The sequence below is a fragment of the Podarcis raffonei genome, chromosome 2, assembly GCF_027172205.1.
Source record: "Podarcis raffonei isolate rPodRaf1 chromosome 2, rPodRaf1.pri, whole genome shotgun sequence".
Classification (NCBI taxonomy): Eukaryota; Metazoa; Chordata; class Lepidosauria; order Squamata; family Lacertidae; genus Podarcis; species Podarcis raffonei.
In genome coordinates, this window is record NC_070603.1 from 72,862,036 (window position 1) to 72,886,581 (window position 24,546).

At 42.2% G+C, this 24,546-nt stretch overlaps 1 protein-coding gene across 2 annotated transcripts in view; it reads right to left on the reverse strand.

The window, feature by feature from the left end:
- Nucleotides 1–452: 452 nt before the first annotated feature.
- The window catches only part of CACNA2D2 (calcium voltage-gated channel auxiliary subunit alpha2delta 2), a 518,774-nt gene continuing 494,680 nt past the window's right edge, over nucleotides 453–24,546 (reverse strand). For both annotated transcript variants that reach the window (XM_053377415.1, XM_053377414.1), the window contains 15 exons: nucleotides 19,239–19,336; nucleotides 17,108–17,198; nucleotides 16,084–16,146; nucleotides 14,149–14,252; nucleotides 13,389–13,487; nucleotides 12,766–12,860; nucleotides 11,370–11,417; nucleotides 10,780–10,851; nucleotides 9,513–9,665; nucleotides 8,828–8,880; nucleotides 7,636–7,691; nucleotides 6,845–6,968; nucleotides 5,660–5,769; nucleotides 2,644–2,732; nucleotides 453–1,480 (listed from right to left, as the gene is read on the reverse strand). In XM_053377415.1, the coding sequence (XP_053233390.1) occupies nucleotides 1,352–1,480; nucleotides 2,644–2,732; nucleotides 5,660–5,769; nucleotides 6,845–6,968; nucleotides 7,636–7,691; nucleotides 8,828–8,880; nucleotides 9,513–9,665; nucleotides 10,780–10,851; nucleotides 11,370–11,417; nucleotides 12,766–12,860; nucleotides 13,389–13,487; nucleotides 14,149–14,252; nucleotides 16,084–16,146; nucleotides 17,108–17,198; nucleotides 19,239–19,336 (1,384 nt within the window). In that variant the 3' untranslated portion in view covers nucleotides 453–1,351. The remainder of the gene's footprint in view (nucleotides 1,481–2,643; nucleotides 2,733–5,659; nucleotides 5,770–6,844; nucleotides 6,969–7,635; nucleotides 7,692–8,827; nucleotides 8,881–9,512; nucleotides 9,666–10,779; nucleotides 10,852–11,369; nucleotides 11,418–12,765; nucleotides 12,861–13,388; nucleotides 13,488–14,148; nucleotides 14,253–16,083; nucleotides 16,147–17,107; nucleotides 17,199–19,238; nucleotides 19,337–24,546) is intronic.

Genomic DNA, 24,546 nt, shown 5'->3' on the forward strand with positions numbered 1-24,546 from the left:
ACAATTTCCTTTAGAAGAAAAGGGACAGTGTGAACTGGGAAAAAGGTCATCTTTATCTTGGTCAGCTCCACCCTTTGACCACCTCAAGGGTAGAATGCTTCAAAAATCCCAAAATGAAGTCTTCACAGTGATTTGGGGGAGCAGAAGAGATCATCTTGTTTTCTTGATGGACTTAAACATTTATGGGCCACGCAGGGAACAGGCTCGGCAAGGAAAAAAATGAAGCCAGGGACTGCTGGGTTTTGGCTGTTTCTTGCCCACTAGAAATACTCTGTCTTGCTATTCATTTTGCTAAAGACAGCGAGAGCCACTGTGACCTTCAACCATGTATGGGTTACTAGTATGCCTAAGGATCTTCACACACTTCCTTCTCCCCTGCTTGCTCTCTAAGTCCTCTCAGTATGGTGTGAGTTAGTTTAAATAAATAATACTGACCATAAAATTCAAGTCAATTTCTTTTTTTTCTCTTCTGTGTCTTTGTTGCTGACAACAAATACTATAATTTGTCAGGATAAAATGCTTGGAAATTGGATGTAAAAAGATCTAGATTAAAATCCTCAGGCTAAAAATAATAATTTAAAAATTGATTTGAGATGGGATCTAACTAATGAAAGATTCAGCAGCGATGGCCTTTGAAAACACAGAGCGGGCTGGGTGGGATGGAGATGCCATGGTGACATCCTAGGATTACTTTTGAGTTTAATAAGCCATTTAAATTGGCTGAAAAGTTAAACTAGACTACAGAACCAATTTGGCAAGAATATACCATTGTTTTTCCTGTTCTATTGAATAATTTTGTCGTTGCTGCTGTTTGCATGATTGGGATGGGAAAGTAAATTGTTTCAAACAGAATAGCAATTTGTCAGCATTGTTGATTAAATACTTTTAAGACAATAAAATGTCAAGACATATCCTGATGAAAACTGGCAAAGGTCTTCCCAGAATTCCATGGATTCAATGGGGAAAAAAAACTTACGAGGCCGCTGTTCTTTGTTATTTGGCCACAGCTCAATGGGTGGAAAGGGGAGCAATGAATCAAAGCTCAAGGATGTTCACTGTGTGGAGAAAGTCGCAATGGTTCGTGCTTCCCAAAGTCTTGCTCAGAGCTCAACCTGCACAACCTGCTGTGCAGAGACACTGGAAGGGCAAGGAGAGGATGACAGGAAACAAGAAACAAAACAATGAGAATAGCTTCTGGACTTCTGAATGACGAAAGAGAAGGTCCTCATGAGTGAGTGCCAAGGTGTAACCAGAGTTGATGGGACTAGGCAGCTGCCCTCTTCTGGCAAGTCTGGAGGGAATGGAGATGGTGCACAAAGCAAAAATGAATGGGCTAGACTAAATGGATGTTTCAAAGGCAAGACACCAAGGGCAGCGGATGGCGACTGGCAGTCAAATAGAGGAGGAGGAACTGCAGAGATAACAAGATACTCAAAGAAGGTCTAAAGGAGGCCCCTCTTCCACAGTCTGAGGTATCTTCCTATGGAAACAACAAAAAAAGGATAGATAATTTTGGTCATTCCATATATAAGTTACTTCCCTGCATGTTTTTCAATGTGATTTCAAAAGCTGTTCAACATGAACCACAATAGTCTTTATGATTCAGTAGACACTTCAATCTCCCATCCTGGGTCCATTACACTGTACATATTCTCACAGTTCCTATAAGCATGGGAAAGGAAAATTATCTCTTTTTTTTTAAGATAGAGCCCAGTGAGATTAGTAGGACTTCCTGATCAGATCTAAGGAATAGTTGGCAAAAACAGTGCCACCTCCCAAATAGAGTGGTTTTGCCATTAGAAAAGGAGCGCCTTATTAAAGAGATACGCAACCTCCCAGAGGTGCCATCTTGCGAAGGTGATTTAGAGGGGGGCAACACTGCGTGTGTCACATCACACATGCACAATGTCCCATCATCGCACATGCAACATCAGCCCGCCGGGAGGAGCTGAGGAGTACAGCTAAACGCAGCAGCAGTGTAGCTTCAACGTCTGGTGGCTCCTCCGGTGAGGGGCTGCTTCAGCCCTCCTTCCCCTCCGTGGCAAGTGAACAGAGGAGAAGGAGCTGGCCACTGAAGCCACGCCATGCTTGGCCTCCTCTGCCCCATAATTTTGGGCTGCTTGTTCCTGATCTCCACCCTTTGCAGTGCATCTTGCTACACTGGGACAAAGTGTTACCCCACAGTAAATATGCCATTTGAATTAGGAGGCTAGGGGATGAGTAGATGGACTAGTGGCCTGGTACTCCAGCTTCCTATTGAGAGCAGTACTCTAACTGAATCCCTTAGGGACATAGGAAGTTGCCTTATACAAAGTCAGACCATTGGTCCATCTGACTCAGCATTGCCTACCATGACTGGCTGTAGCTCTCCAGGATTTCAAACAGGAATTTCCTCCAGCTCTACTTGGAGATGCCAGGTATCAAACCTCAAACCTTCTACATGTAAATAGGTGTTCTCCCACTGAACTATAGCCTTCCCCTACATACAGCCCTGATATGGCCCTTCATATCAGTAGAATGGTTTGACAAGGAAAGCTCTAGCCTACAGCTTCAGCCTTGGGTTTCTCAAATTCCAGGCTATCCTCCTAGCAGAGCAAAGCCACTTTAGATATATCCATGCACTCCTTGTGTCCTCCTACTTACCGTTGCATTGTAGTCAAAACAGATGTGGGGACCTTTTCGATACCGTGGCTTGTCTACTAGTTCACACTGATTGGGATCTCCCGGTGGAGCTTTGCAGTGTCAAAGAAAATATAGCACAAGGCAATAAATACACGTGTAGTGATAGGGAAGAGGGGAGAAGTGGGGTCAAAGAAAGGAGGCCTTCACTATGGAGACTAGCAACCATATGAACTGCCCTGCTGGATCAGACCAAGGTCTTTTCACAGGGGTGGCCAGGTCCTGAGCTTCCCCCTTCCCCTTGGGCCTGATGGGGGTTGACCAATGATGTCTGGTGACCCAACTTCAAAGTATCAAATAATATCTGAGTGTCACAGCAATTGCTCTATTTGCACCATTATAATCTGGCCATGTTTCCACCCAACAAGCACAAGCACAGAATATTTGCAGAGCTATAGTGCAAGAAACAGGAAAACCATTGCAAAACATGGGTGGGGGATGGACACAAGAGGCACCAATCATGGAAACACTGGGGGTTCATGACTGCATTGTGTGGATTTACAAGTAAACAAAACATTACAGTAATGGGAGAAACCAGCAGTGTGGATGTAGCCAATGTCTGTCATGAAATTTTTCACAGGGAGAGGGCAACAGCTTATTCGTATCTACTGCTTTTTGTTACACGTCTATAAATGCTTCATCAGAAAGATACATGATAACTCTCATTTTCAAATTAAATTCACATGAACAGAATCCCATAAGGATCCCTACCTACTGGTAGGGTGTGGAAGGAAAATATGCAACCATGTGTAGACAGTACATTAGAAGAGTCTAATAATAATAATAATAATAATAATAATAATAATAATAATAATAATAATAATAATAATAATAATTTATTATTTATACCCCGCCCATCTGGCTGAGTTTCCCCAGCCACTCTGGGTAGTTTCCAATCAAGTGTTAAAAACAATACAGCATTAAATATTAAAAACTTCCCTAAACAGGGCTGCCTTCAGATGTCTTTTAAAGAGAAGATAGCTGCTTATTTCCTTCATATCTGAAGGGAGGGCGTTCCACAGGGCAGGCGCCACTCTCCTGTAACCTCACTTCTCGCAATGAGGGAACCGCCAGAAGGCCCTCGGCGCTGGCTCTCAGTGTCAGGCCAAAGGAACATTTCGTCCAGCATTCCATTCTCAGAGTAGCTAACCTGATGCCTTTGGGAACCCCACAAGTAGGGCATGAGTGCAGCAGAAATCTCCCCACTCATGTTCCCCAGCAATTGATTATCAGAGGCAGACCAGATCTGATACTGGAGACAATATACAGCCATAATAATTGATAGCCATTGATATTATCCATGAATTTGTCTAGTCTCCTTTTAAAGCCATTGAAATTGATGACCATCACAACATCTTGTAGTGGAAAATTCAATTGTTTAACTGTGTGAAGAAATACTTTATTTTGTGTGTCCTGAATCCTCCAGCATTCTGCTTTGTTGGGTAGCCCCAGGTTCTAGTATTATGCAAGAGAGAACTTCCAATTACTTACTTTAATGTTTCTAATGTAACTAACCTGGCTTGTAGGTCTAAAGCTATTGTGACTTTTTCTGGTCTTTCTGCTATTTGAGTATAATTAAGCCATAAATCCAATGGAACCTAGAGTGTGAATGTGTGAGAGTGATTTCCTGTTACAGGGAAGGAAGAGAGTGCTGTGGGAGTGAGAAGCAACTGGAGTGAGTAATCGCCATAACATAACAGCAGCCAAAGCAAGTCTGGGCCTAGCTAACAGGCAATATATAACACTGTGCAATGTAATATCAGCCACCCTGGAGAGAGCCAAGGGCCTATTTGCCACATAAGAAGGAAGTATAACTTTTCTTTTGGTTCTGCCAGGGGCAGCATGGTTTATGGTTTTATGGCCTCTCTGTCCATGCGACAGTCTAGTGTAGTGAAAATGATACCTTTGAGGTATAAGAACACCCCAAAACTAAAGCAAGTCAGAGATCCACAGCAGACTCTTGAGGCAGGCATGCGGACACCCAGAGGCACTGGTCTTTCATCAACACATTACACTTAAACCAGCCACCCAGGTTGTGCTTTTGTAAGTATGAACGCATGTTAGGTGACTTTATTCATAATTTGAGCATATTGCAGGGTTAAGAGCACTAACTGCTATATTCTGATTAATAAAGCTTTAAATTTTTACATTACAGTGGTACCTCGGGTTAAGAACTTAATTCGTTCTGGAGGTCCGTTCTTAACTGAAACTGTTCTTAACCTGAGGTACCACTTTAGCTAATGGGCCTCCCGCTGCCACCACGCCGTCGGTGCGCCATTTCTGTTCTCATCTTGAAGCAAAGTTCTTAACCTGAGGTACTATTTCTGGGTTGGTGGAGTCTGTAACCTGAAGTGTCTGTAACCTGAAGCATCTGTAACCCGAGGTACCATTGTAGAGTGTTTTTCGACTCCACCTTGCCCTGTCCTGATCAGCCAGAGCTCAGCCAGTTTGATAAACAGATTGCACCAGGAACCATGCCTATAAAGGGGCCACATGTTTTAAAAAGAAGTTTCTAGCTCTCCTGGAAGGAAGGTTATGAAGCAAAACATGCATGTACAAAGGTGTGTAAGTATCTCAATTCGGGGGAAAAGAACTATCAACTACCTATCACCCAAAGGGATTTCACACCCCACCGCTTGCATTAAGACTTAGCACAGGTAAGTATTTTCATATGTGCATGCCAACTGATAATGGGGAGGTGGAGGTGTGCCCTGGAACAGCCCATGTGACCTGAAAAGCACCACCCACTTTTCATGCACCTCCCACTCTAAATGTTGCCATGGGCCATGGAATTGCGCAATGAATACAGTCCAGTATTCATTGGCATGTAGAAACAGAGCAGCAATTCCACTCTCAACAAAAACAACACTGCAATGCCGAGGCAGGGGGGAGAAGGGGAGGGAAGGGTTCCAATGTGGTTGGGCCCATTATGTTGAACCTGATACCGCATCATGCAGCAGAGCTGAGAAGCAAAGGATACCCTTTATCTCCGCTTGGAGAAGCTTGGTAGACTCACACTGGCTGCATATTGGCTTTTCTGCTACAACAAACAGAAGGTTGGTGCGAGCAAGCCTTTGTGCATGGAATAGCCTAGGGAAGAAAAAGAAAAGGGCGTGGGGAAAGGAGGAAGTGCTGCTATCATGCTGATTTAGTACTATTTCTATTTACTGCAGATTATTACAACAATTCAGCTCATAAAATAAAGGTTAAAGTTACATTTGGCCTTATGGCAAAACTACACATGCCCAAATACAAAATATATGCAAACTGCATCAGATAAGAGCTGTATGTGTGTGCAATTTGCCACTTTTTACCTTTCTAAATGCATGCAACTGGCAGTGGAAGAAGGATCAGGCCCCACTCTTGTGTATTTGGAAGGGAAATATGACTAATAATATAGCAATACACAATTTACTTTTGGTCATGATTATGCTTGCTTCTTTACTTATCTAGGCATTATCCATCATATGCATTTAGGTCCAAAATACAGCTTATTTTAAATGTGTTCTCACACCTAATGTGACTGCTTATTTTATTTAAACAATTAGTCACCACAGGGCAGGGGAGAGACCAAGACTGTAGGGAAAGGATTTAACTTTTTCCTCCCCCACTGCAGTCCTGATGAACGCCCCCCAACCCCAGCTCCTATTTCCAGTTGCTGTCAGCCGGAGCTTCCCTCACAATGTAAACAACAGTTTTGGAATGGGGTGATTTTCATCAGAATGGTGGTTAGTGTGTATATGAGGGTAAAAACTCCTCACATTGGCCTGTCATGGTCCTGCTCCTGATTGCCCCCAAGCCTCCTGTGGCATCTACTTTTGCTTTTAAAATAAGGCATTTGACACAATGTTTGGTTTGGTTTAGTATTCATTCTGTCTGCCTAGGGCAACCAGATAACTGTAGTGTAGATACACCCACCCCCCAATTCAGACCAATATTGCCTGTTCCTGGAAAGCAATCTATTTGCATAACTCCACCAGGATCTCTTGTATCTTAGCCAAATACCACTCACTGCCCTTCACTAGTTTCTATACTACTAATTCTGGTGATAATTTTTAACCCTACTTTAAAAGAGACCTGAGCCAGAAGGGATTACCACCTTCTAGGGACCAACAGTTTTGATCAGCTAGTATGAATCTTTATAGCAGGGACATCTCCCACTGACCTGGAGCAATTTCCACAGTCAATGATGGTGTTGTAGGTGTAGTCAACTGTGCTAAAATAGTATTGGGTCTGCTTCATGATGCAGCTGGTCTCCTTGGATTCCATGCTGTCAGCTGCGACATCCTCTGTTCGGACACACAATACATACAGTTGGAAATAATGGAAGTGGCAAACATTTATCCTTCCTGAATCATCTAAATTAGCTGTTCTCCTTTAATGTTGTGTCTAAGGGCTTTAACCACACATTATGTTAATTATAGGGCTTGCAGACATGTCAGGGGATTAAAAAAAATATCCTAAATGCAGTTCCCACAAATTTCCATGGGAATAGCAGCACCTGGGGAGGGGTTTTTTAACCTGTGTGTAAATTATAGGTATGGCACCTGCACAGTGGTGGCTGGTGACATTTTGACTTGGTAGGGCTACAGTTTTTGACCTTGCTGTTTTTATCACTATCGGAATTGCACAGCACTTATTTAGAAAAGTGTGCCATTACACATGGGCAGAATGCCATTGTCTCCTCCTTTCTAAAAACAAACAAATAAATCAATTATTCTCTGCACATCTATGGACAGGGAAACAGCTCCCATGTAACAGGACCCAAGTATGGTTTTCAGAGAAGATCAACTCTATACCTCTTATTTAGAAATTAAGCCATATCACATGACCCAAGTTTTTGCATTCATGTAATGTTTACACCTACACACCTGTTGCAACCCCCCCCCCAATTACACAAAAACTTTTTAAATGTGAGGAAAACTTGCTTCCAGATGCATGCAGTAGGGAGCTTACCTGTTTGAAACCAGCTATTGTAGGTTAGTCCATACAAGAATTGCTGAAACAGAGACCTTATAGAAGAAAACAGCAGAGCTATTAGGTGAAGAAAACAAATGCAAGTCACCAACCCAAATAAGTTCCTTGGCTTATGGGACCAAAAAGATATGAAGTCTCACTTTTCCAGGCCAAAAGGGTAGAAAGAAGCAAGGAACCTCAAGATCAGTAGTTCTCAGACTTTTTTGTGGGCCACTTAAAAATCGTTGGAAGTCTTGGTGGATCACGTAGTAAACTTTCTTGTTTTTCTGCCTAGTTATCTCATCTTTTAATAACTATAGTGTTGCCTTTTTAATGGTTTTCAGTCTTTTAATTAAAAAACAAGGCTTATAATTGCAATTTAAAAGACTTCCCTTTCTAATGTGATGAATGCGAGCTCTGAAGTTTGGTGTCATGTTTGTCAGTTTACAAGAGGGGTGCAAGTGGACGGAGGCAGGGCTGGACATATAGTTGCAATTTTGTTTAGGGTGCTTCTTTTTTGTTAACAGCTACAAATTGATATTTACATTATGTACTGTATAGAGGCAGACACAGCTTTCCTTCCATGGTTAATTCCAAGCAATGACACCCTTACAAGCACACAGTTTCCTATCTATGTCAAATAAAACAACAGGTGTAGGTTAGCTGAATTGCATCTCATGAAACCCATGCATACACAGCTGATAAAACCATGTTACCCAAGCATGGTAGGGTGGTACGAATTTTTTTTTGGGGGGAAACACAAGCATTTCACTCCTGGAGTAAACATGAAGAAAAACAAAACATCATGGTGAAAATCTACACCATATAATCAAAATAATGGGCCCTAGCTGCTGAAAATGGCTCCTTTATCCGGTAGGTAAAAAGTCAAATAATGAAAATTATGTTCGATAATCCAGCTCAGGCTAAGATGGCATCAATTTCTGTCATGGGGAAAAATAAATCAAGTACAGTGGGAAAGTACAGATATTTTTAATAGTTCTGCAACCATTCTACAGACCACCTAAATGGACTTTGACTTAGATCTTTGCAGAACTTGTTGAAATGTTGACAACCTTAGGTACTTCTTGATGTGTGTTCTCTCACTATTATGTGCAGTGCAGAGTGGCCCAATGTGTGACATTCCTGTCCTGCTCTAAGAGCTTATCCAGTAAAGGGCAAAAGAAAGGCTTACCATGCAGCCGCTGAAGTCCACCAGGCCAGGTTCAGGAAATCTGCCATTGTTGGCTGGACATAAAGGGATAAGGGAAATGTGGTTGTCAACAGAAAAATACCACTGTTAGCTCAAGCTCAATGTGCTGTAGCAGCTTTTCACACGCTAAGGATCAAACACGAAGCTCAGAGGCAGGATTCTGTAATGTTTTGAATAACCCAACCTTTTGACCACATTTATCTGCATCTAATGGTGCTTTGCCATTGATAGAGAATACACAAATAATTCTACAGAGGTATCCATTGGTTCATGATGCAGAGAAGATGAGGTTCACAAAGAGCCAGAGCAACCCTACTCATGAGCACTGCGAGCACACCCAGACATGCAAAATTTGTGATTAGATGGGCTTGCCTGGCATCACTTTCCTCATAATACAATTTCTGAGATACCTAGCACTGATTTTACTAGTACTAGACAAAGATCAGGAGCTTGGAAACATCTCAATGACTCATTGTGGTTAGTAAACTACCAGACCCATGAACTACGTGGCCCATGAATAGAAGAAAATGAAATGACTTTACGAGAAGAAATGGTGATGAATTGGTTACTGTGTTTACATAATTCCACCTGTAAAGCCAATCCCCACTTGTATGCACAATGCTGAAACCTTCAGGTAAGCCTTCATGGCATGGGAGCTCCCACTCACCACGTACACCCCACGCGGAGCGCCTCCCGTATTGCTTGGAGGTTCTGGAGCGCAGACTGACTGGAAGTCATAGGATTCTTTCCGTGTGAAGAACGAGTTGTTGTAGAGAGCAGACATCAAGTGAGCGTCGACCTCACTGAAGAACTTCCCTACCTGGAAAAGGGAAAAAAAGGATGAAATAATTTGTTTAAGCTGTATCAAGCTGATTATGCATTTTCCAGCCATGGGTGCTTCCAGACAGGGACCTTTTATTGCAGATGGGTAATGATCAGATTTTTCTGTGTGCAAGTTTGGTGCTTCAGCTTCCATGCATCTCCCCCCCCCCCCATCACTATATTTGTTAGTATTGCTGTCCATACCAGTGGGCGGAGCTTGATGGAAGGCATCTCAGCCGTGTGGATTTTTGTCCTTCCTCTTAAATCATTCCTCCCTCACCCTCCACTGTCTTTCCCACCATGTATCTCCATATGTATATGTGTTTATACCAAGTCACCATGCTTGACAATGGGAAAAATGGAAATTTATGCTTTCCTTGGGAAGGACAATGCCTACTTCTATTTGGTTTTCTTTCTTTTCTTTTTCGTTTTAAATGGAGGTAGAACATAGCCATTGTGGCTATTAGCCATTGAAATCTGGATTAAATGTAAAAAAAGTATTGGCTGGCATTTTGATAATGCGTAAGGCATTGGTTGGGTGCTGCAAAAATACTTGTGAGCATTAGCAGTAATGCTACCAGCCCAATAGAAATGGGAGCAATGTATAAACTCTGCTAAACATGTAGTAAGCTTCTGAACATGCATGTTGGCAACTGGGGTCCTTCATGGGTAAATTGTCTGATATCATAATGATGTTAGATGACCCAAAGTAATTACTCCCCTTTGTGGGTTTGGTTTGAGCCACTTGCATTCAAGCTAGTGAGACAAAGGAATATGAGCTGATCCGTGCTTATAGCAAATCCCAGGGATTGGCTGCCCTATGGTACCCTCAGCAAGGACTTCTGTAGTGCAGCTGATCTCAGTGGGCTTGATAGCAAGCAGTCCTTTACCTAGGGGCTGGGGCTGACAACAAGCCTTGCTTGCCAAGCTCTACATTGTTCATATATGCATTTCTGTCTGCCCCACACCTTACGTTGCATATGACAGTGGGTGTGGGACAAGTAGGTGTGATTTGGGGAAAACGATGAGCTAAATTGTTACCCCTTGTTGGGCCTAATTTGGCCTGTGGACTGGAGGTTCTCTACCCCTGCTATAGAAAAAGCACAGCTTACCTGGAACCAGTAATCCTCCTGGTTGGAAAGTACCAGAAAACCCCCATCATCGATGAGAACACAAAGGAGGTCCTGAAAGATTGAACAATACTTTGTGTTTTGCAGTGGCTTCTAAATTCTGGTTTAGACATTAGTCTACATGCCTGATTGTCTCTATAATGAGCAAAGGCAACCATAACTGAGCATTCCTTGTCATTCTATAAACATTTATAGTGCTCGCATGTGTTTAAGGATCAGGGTAGTCTAAGAGCAAGGGAATAAAGGTGGTGGAAACAAAGCTTGGTATGTGTATGTATACACACACACACACACATGCACAGGGCAGTGCCCCCTGTTTTGCTGCCTGAGGCAAGATCTTGTCAAACTGATGCCATTGATGGCACTATTTATCCACTGGAGGTGGTGCCCATGAGGGTGTTGACTCTTTGGCTTATGCCGCCCAAGGCGACTGCTTCACCCCACATCAGGATTTCTGACAGTTTTCTGGTTTAGGAAGCAGCTAAGGATACACTACAATAAGCAGCAAGAGTCGCTATTTAACAATCAGCAAAAAGGCCCAGTTATTTTCCATCTGTTTCCTCCATGTTTACCTTGTAATTAGCCTCACAGTCCATCTCGCAGCCTGTGGAGGGGTCACACTGGAAATGAAAGAAGAAAGGCAATGACACCAAGAGAGTTCTAAACACATCTCAAAACTGACTTACTTAAATCACACATCCACACCCTTCCTAATCACAAGAGGAACAGGTTCCAAAGTCAGAAGGGAATTGTGAGGAAATGAGAATAGAGACAGCTTTGGCAATATTTATCTATACTCTAATAATGTTTAGATTGCTGCAGTGTGCTGTACGTGGGGAATTATGATGACTGTCCAGTCAGAGTAAAATGGAGTGTAATAATCAACTCTCACAGATCTGCTTCTGTCCACCCAAGGTTAAAGATAGGGCAGGGGAAGAGGGCGGGGAAGAAGGGTGCCAGACCAGTTTTGCAGGATTGAAGCCACTCCTGCTGAGAATAGTAGTAATAGCGCATGGATTGTTCACATGGAGATCCATAGTGGGAGAAAATGTAACTAGTAAAAAGTCGTCTTAAAAGTGGTTTGAAAATCTTTCTAAGGAATAGAAGTGAAATGTGCCAGCAAGAAGCAGCAGCAGCAGAAAAAAACACTAACATGGACTGGCAACGGGATTCACTGCTTGGACTATACCTTGGTGGTCTTCACTTGTTTTCAGGCACAATTCAGTTGCTGTCTTGTCTTTGTCCTACAAAGCTCTAAATGACTTTAGGTCAATAGATCTGACAGACCTCCGTTTCTCATACGAACCTTGCTGTTCTTTAGCTTTCTCTGAGACCCCAGTTTTGGGAGCCTCACCTTTTAGGAACTAGGCTGGTAGTTACCAGAAATGTCTTTGTTTTATTGGTGGGCCCTTCTTTATGGAATATCTTCCCCAGATATATTAAAGTGTCTCTAATTTTAGCATCTTAATTTTTTAAGCATGCAGGATCCTCAAAATGAACTGGAGGGGCAAAGAAGTGTTATGAAGTAGGATGATAAACCACCTCTTTCAGGAACAGTAAGATAGATATATAGATATAGATATATATAGATATAGATATATAACCTCTGGGCAGTGCTTTCTTCTGGGGGGATGCATACCCCTAAACATTTTGTGAATCTTTGTTCTTTTGTCCATTAACTGTATTTATTTTTCCTGATTTGAACTATAAAATGGTGATTTTCTTGAGTCAAAATGAGAGTACCCTTAAACATTTTTTAAAAGAAAAAAAGCACTGCCTCTTGGGGTTCATTCACTGTTGCCAGAGGGAAGCTGGCATGTCAGTGGTGAGGGTGACTGCTGTGCTGCAGTGTTAGAACAGCACTGGGGATGCAGAGTGGACTTGCAAGTGCTCCTCAGCTCCAACCATGTTATCTACAAAATGCAAAATCCCAGATCCTTTTCCAGGAGGATATTTTTCACCACCTACTCTTCGTGTCCCCAGCTGATCCCTTTCTGTTCGGTTACTTGCAAGGACTTTAAATTTTTCGGCCCATGCCTCCAGGTCAAGTTTCACTCCAACCACTGGAAAGGGAAAACAAAAGAGATATTCAGGTTAGAAAAATGTCATCTTTTTTTGTCTAAAAACCTGGGCTGCATAGACATCACACATTTAAAGCCCATGGCTCCCCCTAAAGATAATAGGAACTGTAGTTTACCTCCCACAGAGCTACAGTTCCCAGGATTATTTGGCGGAAGTCATGTGCTTTAAATGAATGGTGTGCATCTAACTCAGCTGTCCTGTTGTTTCTTATTAAATACTGCATTTTGATGCATTTTTCCTAAAACCAGCTTCATTCAGAACTGAGAAACAAAAACTACTTAGCTGCTAACGTGAAAGCATGAAGGATTACACAAAGGCCACATGAGCCCAATAGCCCAAAGAAATCCAAGCGTTTTTGCAGCCTGACTGAAGACAATGAGCTGGTATTTATGTAGACTGCTAGAGAGGCTGCGGAAGGCTTCACAGCTGCAACTGATGTAGACCAGAAGGCCTGAAGACAGGAGAGACATTCCAGACAAAGATACAGGCAAACGCCCCATCATTCTTACCTGCTGGTTTCAGGTGCCTCTCACCAAAGTTGAGCTCAACTGCTGTGCTGACAAGGATCCCAACTGTGTTGTTTTCCAGTTCCAGCCCTCGGTAGTTGACTATAGGGGGAAGAAGAAGAAAAAGGACCTGCCAGTCTGTGGGTGGCACAGGCAGCATAACTGCTGCAAAGCACTCTCTGGCTTGGGTGGCAATGCTTTATGGTTCCATGCAGGGCTGCCTTCCTGCCAGTGCCCCCTCCCTGCTTCCTTGTGGTGACAAAATGAAAGGTTGTGCCTTACTTTTTTATTTTATTAACATTCTAATTAGTAATCTATGAAGAGAACACTTTCCTGCTTAAGCAATTACCCACTGCATATAATATGAAAGGGTAGCCACAGCATATGCAGCAAGCAGTGAACCGCTTTATTACATTACCCCTTGTCCTCAGTGGAGTTTGTGAATGCAAAGTGGCAGATCCCTTATGGTGCAAGAAACCTAAGCTCAGAAGCTATAAATTACGGACCTGGAGGCATGCTGGGGTTCTTTGCCTGCCATTTATTACAGAGCTTCAGGAACCGTGGCTTGATCAAGACTATGTAAATACTACATATTACTATCACTGTCCTTGTAGTAAGCCTTTAAGCAGATTTTATTGCCTCACACCCTGTAGCCAGATGTCTGGTGCCAATTCCTGTAGTTCCATGCTTATAAAGGCTATCGAAGCTGAGGGCAGGGCAAACCAGTCCCACCCACTTGGAGCACTGTGTAGGGCATACTTACAATCCCTGTAAGGGGTCTTAAAGATGTGGCCTTTGTTATCCAGGCTTCTCCGATAGAAACTGGCGTTGAAGGGCTCCCGGTCTTCTTCCCAGTCTTCAGCAGCTCTTTAATGAAATCAACCAGCCCCACAGAATGTCACAAGCTTTTGGCAGAGATTTCATTTTCCATATAGCCGCAAATAAAATATTGGCCTTTTTTTGTAAACCCATCAATAATATGTACTATGAACATTTATACTTTCACAACCAGTCTTAGAGACAGGGAGGTGATAGCTGAGAAAGTCCAAATGTTCATTATGCATACATATACACAGAATTGTAGAGATGGATCATCATATGTAAACAAATAATATATTTCACCTCTGAAATATAGGATGGTATTGAGCCATAAATGTTCTTTTATTAAGACTACCAGCCATTTACAGTTTTCATTTTGCACAGAGACAAGTGCTTGGCAAACCCACCCTTTTTGCAGCCCCAGGCAAACAGAGGATCAGGAATTCTACCAGGCCCCTTTCAAGCTGCATTTGGTTTAGTGAATCACAAGTTACGCGGGCACAATTCATTGTCTACTGTCAGCCTTTAAAGATAATTACACGCTTTCAGGAACCTCTAAAACCACAAGGGTCACAGAATCACAGCGCTGATTAAAACTTAATAGTTGGCAGCCTGTATTCCTTTGAGCACCAAGGGCACCTGAACCCAGTAAATTACCACTAATAATTTCCCCCTGAAGGAGGTAGTTGGGAATACAAATCTATTTCGTCGTCAGGAAAAGTGTTGTGAGGGTCTTATTAACCAGAAGTGTCCTTCAGTGACACAGGCTGCAAAGTTGTTAGTGGCTACACTTTGACATTACCTTTTGCTCCTTGTGCTAAAAAGAAGGTCATTCAACACCTTAAAAGAACATATCAAGGAATGGATTTGCTGGACGCCCAAAGTAATGTACCATTAGTATTCTGTCTACCTCAACAGTAATTTTTGGAAACCTAACAATGCCAACAGTTATGGCTTTTCCCATCTGCCTTGTCCCACCCTCCAGCCCAAGGAGCCTCCAGAGGAAGAACTATGAGGGGAGAGAGACTCTGTTTGCCATTGGGGGGGGGCTGGTTTCACCTGTGTGGCTTCACCTCCAGCCCAAGGAACCTTCAGAAGCGAGTTGCTGCCATGGGCATTATGCGTTTGTGTATTTTAATAAGATGAACAGAGGGTGTGGAGTGTCTGCGTGCATGAACTTCACAGTGCTTAGTTCATCTTTTGGTTGCTATTTTGTTAATGTTGTTAATAGTGTTTTATGAATTATAAGTGCTGTATTGATTTGTTAATCCTATGACTTTTGCTTTAATTGTGATGTTTAGCTTATTTTTTAGTTTCTTGATTTGTTAACAGTGTTTTGTAGATTATAACTGTTTCACTGTAAATTTGTTAATTATTTGGTATGATTTATGCTGTATTTGAGATGTTCTATTATTGTTTGAAGGCTGCCTTGGCATTCAGTTGAATTAAAAATGACATAGAAATACTGTATAATCAATCAGATCAAAATCAAATCAATTCGGATGTTAGAAATGCTTAAGAGGACAAGAAGTGCAATAAAATGTACATAAAATACTTATAAAATATGTTTTTTTTCAATGTAGCTTGACATGGATAAAAATGCGTAAAACATGTTTCATATAGATATGACAATACATGAACATTTGCACCCTTAAGGAAGTAATTAAATTGTTGCATTAGTTTCACTGGGACTTGGGCTGCAAAGTAACTGTAGTTACCTGGGAGTAAGCTCCACTTCAGTCAACAGGACTGACTTCTGAGTAGATGTGGTTAGGAGTGTATCCTTAATCATTACTAACTCTAGATTACGGTAGATTGGGGCCACTAAATGCTAAACATATTCTCTTCAGCTACAGATGATACAACACTTGTCACTTACTTGTTAGGGAAGACGCGGGTGATACCACCATCTGTGGCAACAAACACAGCTAAGAGGCTATACCTATAGAAAGGCAGAGATAGAAAGTTACAACCTCAAGCAATATACCAAAGTTCTGCTTCTCACCAATTTGTCTTTGCCCTGCACCTTTAGCCTATGTGTTGATCATTATAACTGTGGTAGGTATGGTTTGTGTTTTCCGCCCTTTGTTTTCATTATGTATTATCTTCAGTGCATTTTTACAAGAAAATATGGTGCCGGTACTCACCATGAAGTTGTTATATTTGAAAAAAAAGTGTCCATACCCTTGAGTATTCCCAGAAAAAAGCACCAATCATATTGTATGTTTATGTTGTGAACCTCCCTGAGATCTCCAGATGAAGGGCGGTATAGAAAATTAATAAATAATAAAAGGGGGGGTGTGCATTTAGGTTAGTATTGCCCCCTGGGAATGGGAGTGGACAAACTTTTGAAAATGAAAAACTTTTATCTGATTTTATACTGAACTGAAAGAACCTCTAAATGGTCAAGTTACCATGCATTTTAAGTTGTGACTTGCAGTTTAGCTTGGATAAAATTTTAACTTGCCTTCAACTTTAACTGGTTTTAAATTTACCCTCTAGCCTTGATAAATTAGACTAGTTTTCACTGGTTTTATACTGACTGGAAAGCTGAAACTTTCATCTGAGCCTTTTTCCACTTAAAACCTCACCTAGCCCTTTTAACGTAGGAAGACTTAAGTCCACTTTAAGCTTGTTCTTAAAGCTAATCCTATTTTCAAAAATCTAAGATGACTAGGTCTGTATCTGTATCTGTATCGTGTAGAGTTATATATTAGTTGGATTTCCTTTTATCCCTTCTCCAGAACTGACCAATTGTATAGGCCTGCTAGCCTCTCAGAAGAGTGTTTCAAGGTGAACAGGGTGAAAATATATCTACTTTCTTCCCGGTTGGAAAATACTCTTGTTGGGGCACCAAAATGCTCCCAGTGTCTGAAAGAGCAATGAAATTAAATTGTATTTACGTGTTAAGGTCTTGGTCCTTCCACACTCTTTCCACCAGCTGTTGGGTGATTCCTGTGTCCAGGATGAGGTTGTGAAGGAGGAAGTTATCACCTTGAAAGAGAAAGAGAGAAATGTCTCCAATCCAGAGTCTTGCTTATTGAATATCCCCTGAGGAGGGTTCCACTCCATTTTAAAGTATGATGGTGAAGAATCCTCTTTGCCTTCTACTCTTGCTTGCCTTTTCCCTCTCTTCTTGCATAGCCGCCTTTTCACTTGTTTCAGCAGCAACTTAAACTGCATCGGAAAACAAGGATACTGCAAGGTGTGCAGCAGACCCTTTCAATGCTCACTGGTTAGAATGCCCTGCAGAGGTTGCCTTTAGCTGATAAGCTTCTGAGGTTGCTGTGTGATCCTTATAACTTGATTAGTTGGCTATGTATATTAAGTTATATATGTTCACAAAATTAATAAACCTTAGAGTACATGATCAGCTCTACTAGTGCATCCCAGTACTTTCTAGTGTTATGCTAGTTTTGCAATGTGGTCAATGACTCTCCTCTCAATCCTGGAAGTCCTACCAACTCTGCTGGTAACCTGTTGCACCTTGGCTTCTCCAGTTCTGCTGTCTCTCAAGTTAGAACTCTCTTACCTAAGTTGTCTTGGTGGGACAGGCAGCCTCTGGCATAATTCTCCACATTACTGCTGCCACCACATGGTAGGTCTATGTCCCCTTTTACTTGACTTAATAGAGGTGGGCACCACTGGCAGAGAGTCTAGGTCATGTATGATGGAGAACCTGCGGGCCCTTCTGATTACAGCTCCCATAACCCTTGAGCATTGCTGAGGCTGATGGGATAAGTCCAACAACATCTGTGGGGCAACAGTTTTCCCATCCTCCACCCCATCCTAGAGCATCTCTTAGCACTGCTACTATGCGGGGCACAATTCCTTCCCAGTTGTTTGCTCTGTGCATTGCCCTATGGGAAAAGACACTGAACCTTTCCTGGCCCTCTTTTGTTTCATGCAGTTGCCACAGATGTCTGCCAGCTAAGCCACATAGTTCTCTGCCATGTGGGCATGGACTTTGAGACTGCTTCCATTTCTCAGTCACGCTGAGTACAGCAAAGAAAGAAAAGCTTAAATGTGGCATTTCAATTATAGGCAGGATTGGAAGGGGACTTCTAGAGGTTGTTGTCTCCAAACTAAGGATACTTTAGGTGAAAGACTTAAAAAAAAAAAATTCATACACAGAGGGGAGTGATAGTCCATAGGCTTCTTACCTTATTTTCAGTGCTGAATTGCGTTATCACTAGAAAATTTAACTGATGTTTAATAGCAGGCTGTTTTCTTGCAATGCAATCTCACTGTTTTTATGCTATCCCTGGAAATGGATTTGTCTGCCTTGGTTGGGGATTTGTCTCAGGAACAGACCGGTTTTATACATGAGGTACTTTTGTGAAATGTGTACTACTAACATTGGAATCAGAGAGCACCAGCCTTATATGGAATATGACCTGGTTCAAACCAGATCACAACTAGAGTACCTGCTGATGGTCACATTTATGCTTGACAAACTGCATTACTCAGTGACGGTGCTTGCAATCCGAGACACCCTTTCCTGGGAATAAGCCCCATAGAATTCAATGGAGTTTGCTTCCAAGTGGATATGCCCAGTATTTCATTGTGAACTTGGGGGTTTCATTCATCATTTGCATCCTCCTTTCCTGACACCAGAGAACTGATACTACAACCTTCCCCAGAGAATAGTAATCCACCCCAATTCTTTCTTCATAGGGTGCACTCCATCTAAATCAGGTGTGGGAAAACTTTGCCCCTCCAGGTGTTGCTGAATTACTGCTCCCATGTTCCCTGGACATTGGCCATTCTTGCTAGGGCTGATGGGAGTTGTGGTTCAGCAACATCTGGAGGGCCAAATGTCCCCCCACTCTTGATCCAAAGAATTTTTATTTTTTTGGCAAACATAAGCTATGCTCCATTTTTTAAAAAACAACAACAACATTTAAATGTATATATTTTAAAGCAGAAGCACGCTTTTGCTTCTGGGTTTTTCCTTGGTTCTCTCACCCAAACAGTGCTGAGTGTTTCTTGAGAGAAGGCTGAGTCTCCACTGCATGCCCCGGGGGTACTTACATTGCTTGGAGTCAGGCGTCACCTTTTCCATGAGGGCGATAAAGTTTTCCAGGAATTCAGTGTTGTTATCCGACTGGCTGAGGTCTTTGCAATATTCTCTGGGATTATGATGAAAAGATTTGTCGTTTGGAAGGATGAAAAAGTTACTGTCAGTTTTCTTCCTCTCAGAACTGCTATAATCATGACTTTCTGTGCAACGTAGGTGAGGCTGTTACCCAGTCATGTTGCTGTTGTGCCTAAGAGAACACTTTCAATACTGTCTGCACACATGTTTGAGATAGGAGTGGTGGGGGATTCCTGTAAAGATATTTGTCCTGTCCATGAGCAAGGCTGTGTGAGACATCAGTACTTGTGTGCACTTGAAATCTATTTGTACAAATGCATCTAAATGTGGGGATGTGAGGAGGAGGAAGTAAGTGTGGAAAAGGATATGTGTAAAAACCCAAAATACCTTAAAAACAGATCTTCATATTGAAGATACTCATACGCTGTTCTGTATGACTTGGGCTCAATTTGGAACATAAGTGGATACAGATTGTAATCATTATTTATCTCCTGCCTTTCCCCCCAGGTGGCTTACAGATAAATTAGATGGCACTGTGCTCAATAAAGGTGGTATTTGGGTTTCCCACACTGCTATTATAGTGCCTCTCAAGAATATTAGAAGACTATTAAATAATGTGGGGCTGATCTATGGAGGAATAGTGGGCAGTCTGGGGAATTTAATGACCATATAAAAATCTGTGGCATTCACTCATTCCTGTTATTGACTGATGCCAACCATCACCATCTGAAACAAGAAGAACACTATGAATACTGTGACTGCTTCTCTTCTGGATTTGTGTAGCAATTGCGCTGAATTCTAAGAATTCAGTTGTTTAATTAAATTCCTTTAATTCCCCAACCCGGTGCCCTCCATGCTGGCTGGGGCTGTTGGGAGTTGTAGTCTAAAACCTTTGGAGGGTATCAGGTTGGGGAAGGTTGCTGTAGGGAAGGTAGCTTAATTAACCATGATACTTGCTTGAACCCCTTTAGGTTTAGAAAGACTGTGGCAAAAGAAGGCCTTCTTTCCTTCAAGCTCATCTATTTTTGTGAAGTTCCAGAACTGTCCTTTATTCTGATTTTCTATATGGCCTCTACAGAAGCTTTACAGAGCTTTACTGCTCTCGTTAGAAAAAAAAAGCTTCTGTTTATAAACAGGTACCGTTTGACAAAAATGGAAACTTTGGTAATCAGGATGGTTATAGATTTATATACAGCTTTGGAAAACAGGTATGGGGGACTGCAGTTTCACCTGTGCAATTCTAGCAATAGGTTTTCTTCTTATCCATCATTTTATCTACATTTGGTCACAGCTTCATTTAACTCTGGTTTCTTTGGTCTCTTTTTAAACACAGCTAAATAAATATGACTCCTTCATGTATGTAATGAGATCCCACAGGGGGAAACTTAGGATTCAAAGGTGATACAACTAATGCCTCTATTAATTCTAGTAGCATTTCCAGTTGTAGCAGGTCTCTCTAGAGCAGTGGTGGGCAACCTTTTTAAAGTCAAGGGCTGCATAAGAGTCTAGATGGAAGATGAAGCCCTCTGGCTGTAAAGCACATAGCTCCCTATGAAGCCACAATACTGGATAATGATGTCTGATTGTATTCCTACCACACTGGCTTCCATTACAAGCTAATGCAATTTAGGTTTCTGGGATACAGGCATTATGAATGATACAACACTGTAGTCAAAGAAGCATGACTTTTTTATGTCTTTGAGAATAATACTCCTGCCTCCTAAATGAAACTAACTCTGACTAGAGATGGGTGAATGTGTCAATTTCAGTTTCTCATTTTTCAAATCTTGAGTTCAGGTCTCCACATTTCCACATCTGTTTGAGATCCCCCCCCCCCAAGTTCCAATGAAAATTTATCAGCATTTTAGTGCAAATTTCTAATACATATACATTTTTGTATGCAATTTTGCCTACATTTTTGCAAAGCAGTTTCCCAGAATAGAATGCATTTTGTGATATTTTCACTAATATATGTATTTATGGACACACTTTTTCTCTAATACATATCTTTTTGTACACATTACTTGGCTGGAGAACCGCACTGCAAAATTAGGTAGGTTTGCCTTTAAATGTGAACTGAATTGAGTATCTCCCATCCCTATCCTTAACTCGCTTGTGTTAGGTTCTCCCTAAGGAGCAAGTGCATCCCCAAATAAACAAAATAGAAAGATACAAGGATGAGCCATGGCTGTCTACAAATGAAAGATGTATACACAGCGCAAGTCACTTATATAATGTGCCACTTTATGCAGGCCTAAATCTGTTTCATTGAGACTAGTCCAGCCAATCAACTTGCTATGCTCATTTTGAACAATCATTCTGAGGTTCCTTCTTTGTATGCTTTCCCTACAGTACATTTACTGCTTCCTACATTGGCTTTATCTGTTTCACCGCATACTTTTCTGCAAATAATTATTTCTGACTCTAATCCTAAAGAGCAATGGACTGAGGATGGAAAGAACTACAAGTTAGCACGGCACACCCAAGTTTTCCCAAACATGTGTTAGCAGTTAATAATAATGCCAGCGCTGGGCATTTAGAAAAGAGAATCAAAAGGAAGAGGAGATGTTTACTCCTTCATCTGCTCCCTCTATCCACCACACCTACCCAGTCGCCAAATCTCTCTCCTTTCAGTGGTCTTAGGAGGCAGGCGAGAGTAGTTGTTGGGAAGGATCAAGCCCACCACTACTTTTTATATGCAGATATGCACCTCAACCTTGCATGAGGCAGACATGGGACTGGGAACTCTGTGTTTCCTTTAGAAAGTGTCCTTTCTCCTCATCCCTTCCCAGGCTTATTGAACAAAGCAGGAAGAATATAAGTGGAGCACACTGTAATCCAGTAGGCAGACAGACTAGCAGCAACAACTGTCCAAATTGCATTCACCATGTGTTGATGTATACACAGACATGCAAATACATAGGAAATGCCTTCTGATTCAACTGTGCACCCAGGAGCACCGGTAAAGTGAGCAGGACCATAATGCAAAGGGGGAAAGCGGCAGATTAAGCACTTGGTGACTGGAGTATGAAGGGCTGTGCTTAGGAGGCAATGAGCTTTGAGGCAAGATGGCTCAGTTTCTTGCATGAATTGAACTGTAACTTTGCACACGGGACTCCCTTTGTTATCGTCCTTTTGCAAGAGAGGAATAACGATACTCACCTGGACAAAATTTCTGCTGTGCCATTCGGCTTCATTTTTGAATGTTATTGAATTTGAAAGGTGCTTCTCTCATGAAGCTTCACACTTCAAGGAAATGGGGGACATGATAGTAGTGAGTGGAGAAGGAATGCACGAGAGAAAACCCTGAGGACCTGTTTCATTTGTGGAACAAATCAATATTCCATAGTGCACAGGCGTTCTCTGGACAGTAACAGAGAATCACTCTTCACCCACAGCAAAAAGAGAATAAGGTGGGCAGCCATGCTTTGGATAGGAAAGCACATCCTTCATATAGATTGATAGGGGCTAACTCTAGACTGTAGAAGGGCATGTATTTTCAGTACAGACTTGTATCCTCTCTCTCTTAAAAACAACCCTACCCAGGTGATAATTCGTGCTCTTACAGACCCCACACTTCTAATGGGTTGTTGTCTATCAGGATTGCCTCCCCAGAGTGTGTGTTTGCATGCCTGCAAGTATAAAGAAGACGGAGAATTATTTATTACACAGATCCTGCTGCAAATAACAGCTTTGTATTTGGCATTATGCCAGTATACTTCTGTCTCTGGAAGCTTTCCAAGAGCTGCAGCTGCGAAGTTCTTGTGAACATTTTTTACTTGCTGGCTTTGCATTGTCAGTAGCTAGTGGCTAAGGATGAGAATGTGCCTGGCCTCATTCCTCACTGCCTCTCAGGAGTAAAAAGTAAAGGCGGACATTCATTTAGAGGGCTCATGACAGCACACCATTGCACTTTCTGATGCTAGAAAAAAAGAGAAGTTACTGAGTTTGCCAATCACAGTTTATGGTAGCTCCAGAGGCCTTAAGGGTTTCTCACAGCTGACAACAGTGGGAGAAAAGTCCCCTACATACGGGGCTTTTGCGAAAACTGCTGAATGAATATTCAGGCATTAAGGGGCTCATGCAATGAGGGGAGAGTGGGGACATGCTAGTTGACCCCAGCTCTTCCTTTTGCCTCCCCCTTGCTGGCCCTGCCACCCTCCAATCGTTGGAGGAAAAGTTCCATACCGGGAAGCCTACACAAAGACAGCTGACTTTCTGCTGTAGACCCTCTTCTCTTGTCCAACACAGAGAAGGCAATGGGAACAGTTAGGCCATCTTCACCTTAACTCATGTAATGCTAAATAGGTCTTAAAATAAACCTAATAAGAAGGCTTACCCAGTGGGTGAGGGCCATGTTTCCAGGTCACCTCCAGACTGCCACTATTTTGCAGGAGGGATTTAGTCACAAAAATGACACAGACACAGGCTTGGCCCAACCATGAAGTGGCAGAAGCCCTTGAGGCAGTGCATCTGTGGTTGCCCCGCCACCTCCGGCACTGGCGCTGACGTGGTGCCTAAATCTTGGAAGATCTCCCCAGAAATTGGTGCCACTTTTCTGGTGGTGGAGGTGGGGGCAGGACTGGGCAGCACGTCCAGTTACAGTGGTACCTCGGGTTACATACGCTTCAGGTTACAGACCCCGCTAACCCAGAAATAGTGCTTCAGGTTAAGAACTGACAGTAAGAGCTGCTTGGCAGTGCAACAGACTTCTATGAGAGGTGGCGGACTCTCCTTCCTTGGAGGTTTTTAATTAGAGGTTGGATGGCTACCTGTTATGGCTGTTTTAGCTGAGATTCCTGCATTGTGGGGGTTGGACAAGATGACCCTAGGGTCTCTTCCAGCTCTAATATTCTATGATTCTATGCTGAATAGACAGGGCAAATGGAACAGCCTCTAACTCACAAAGCAAGAGCGAATCCACTTTATTCCCTGCTGTATCATACTGCTCCCAAGGAGGTAATCAGTGTGCATATCTTGTTAAGTTTGGCTTTCACAGAAAGCCTAAACCCTGAAGTAATTGTGCTTCAGTGTTCTGGAGACCACACAATCAATTCCTCAACAAGTATCAGGTGTTGTGTAATTGAAGTCATTAACTGGTCAAACCAAGGAAGCTATATATCCATCATAGTGACTGGGCAATTACCTGTTGCGTTGCACTCACATTGTGAATCACTGGAGGTGCTAGTTTCATCAGTGCATGTTGCTTCTGTTACTTACTTCAATCTCATTAATACACTGTAG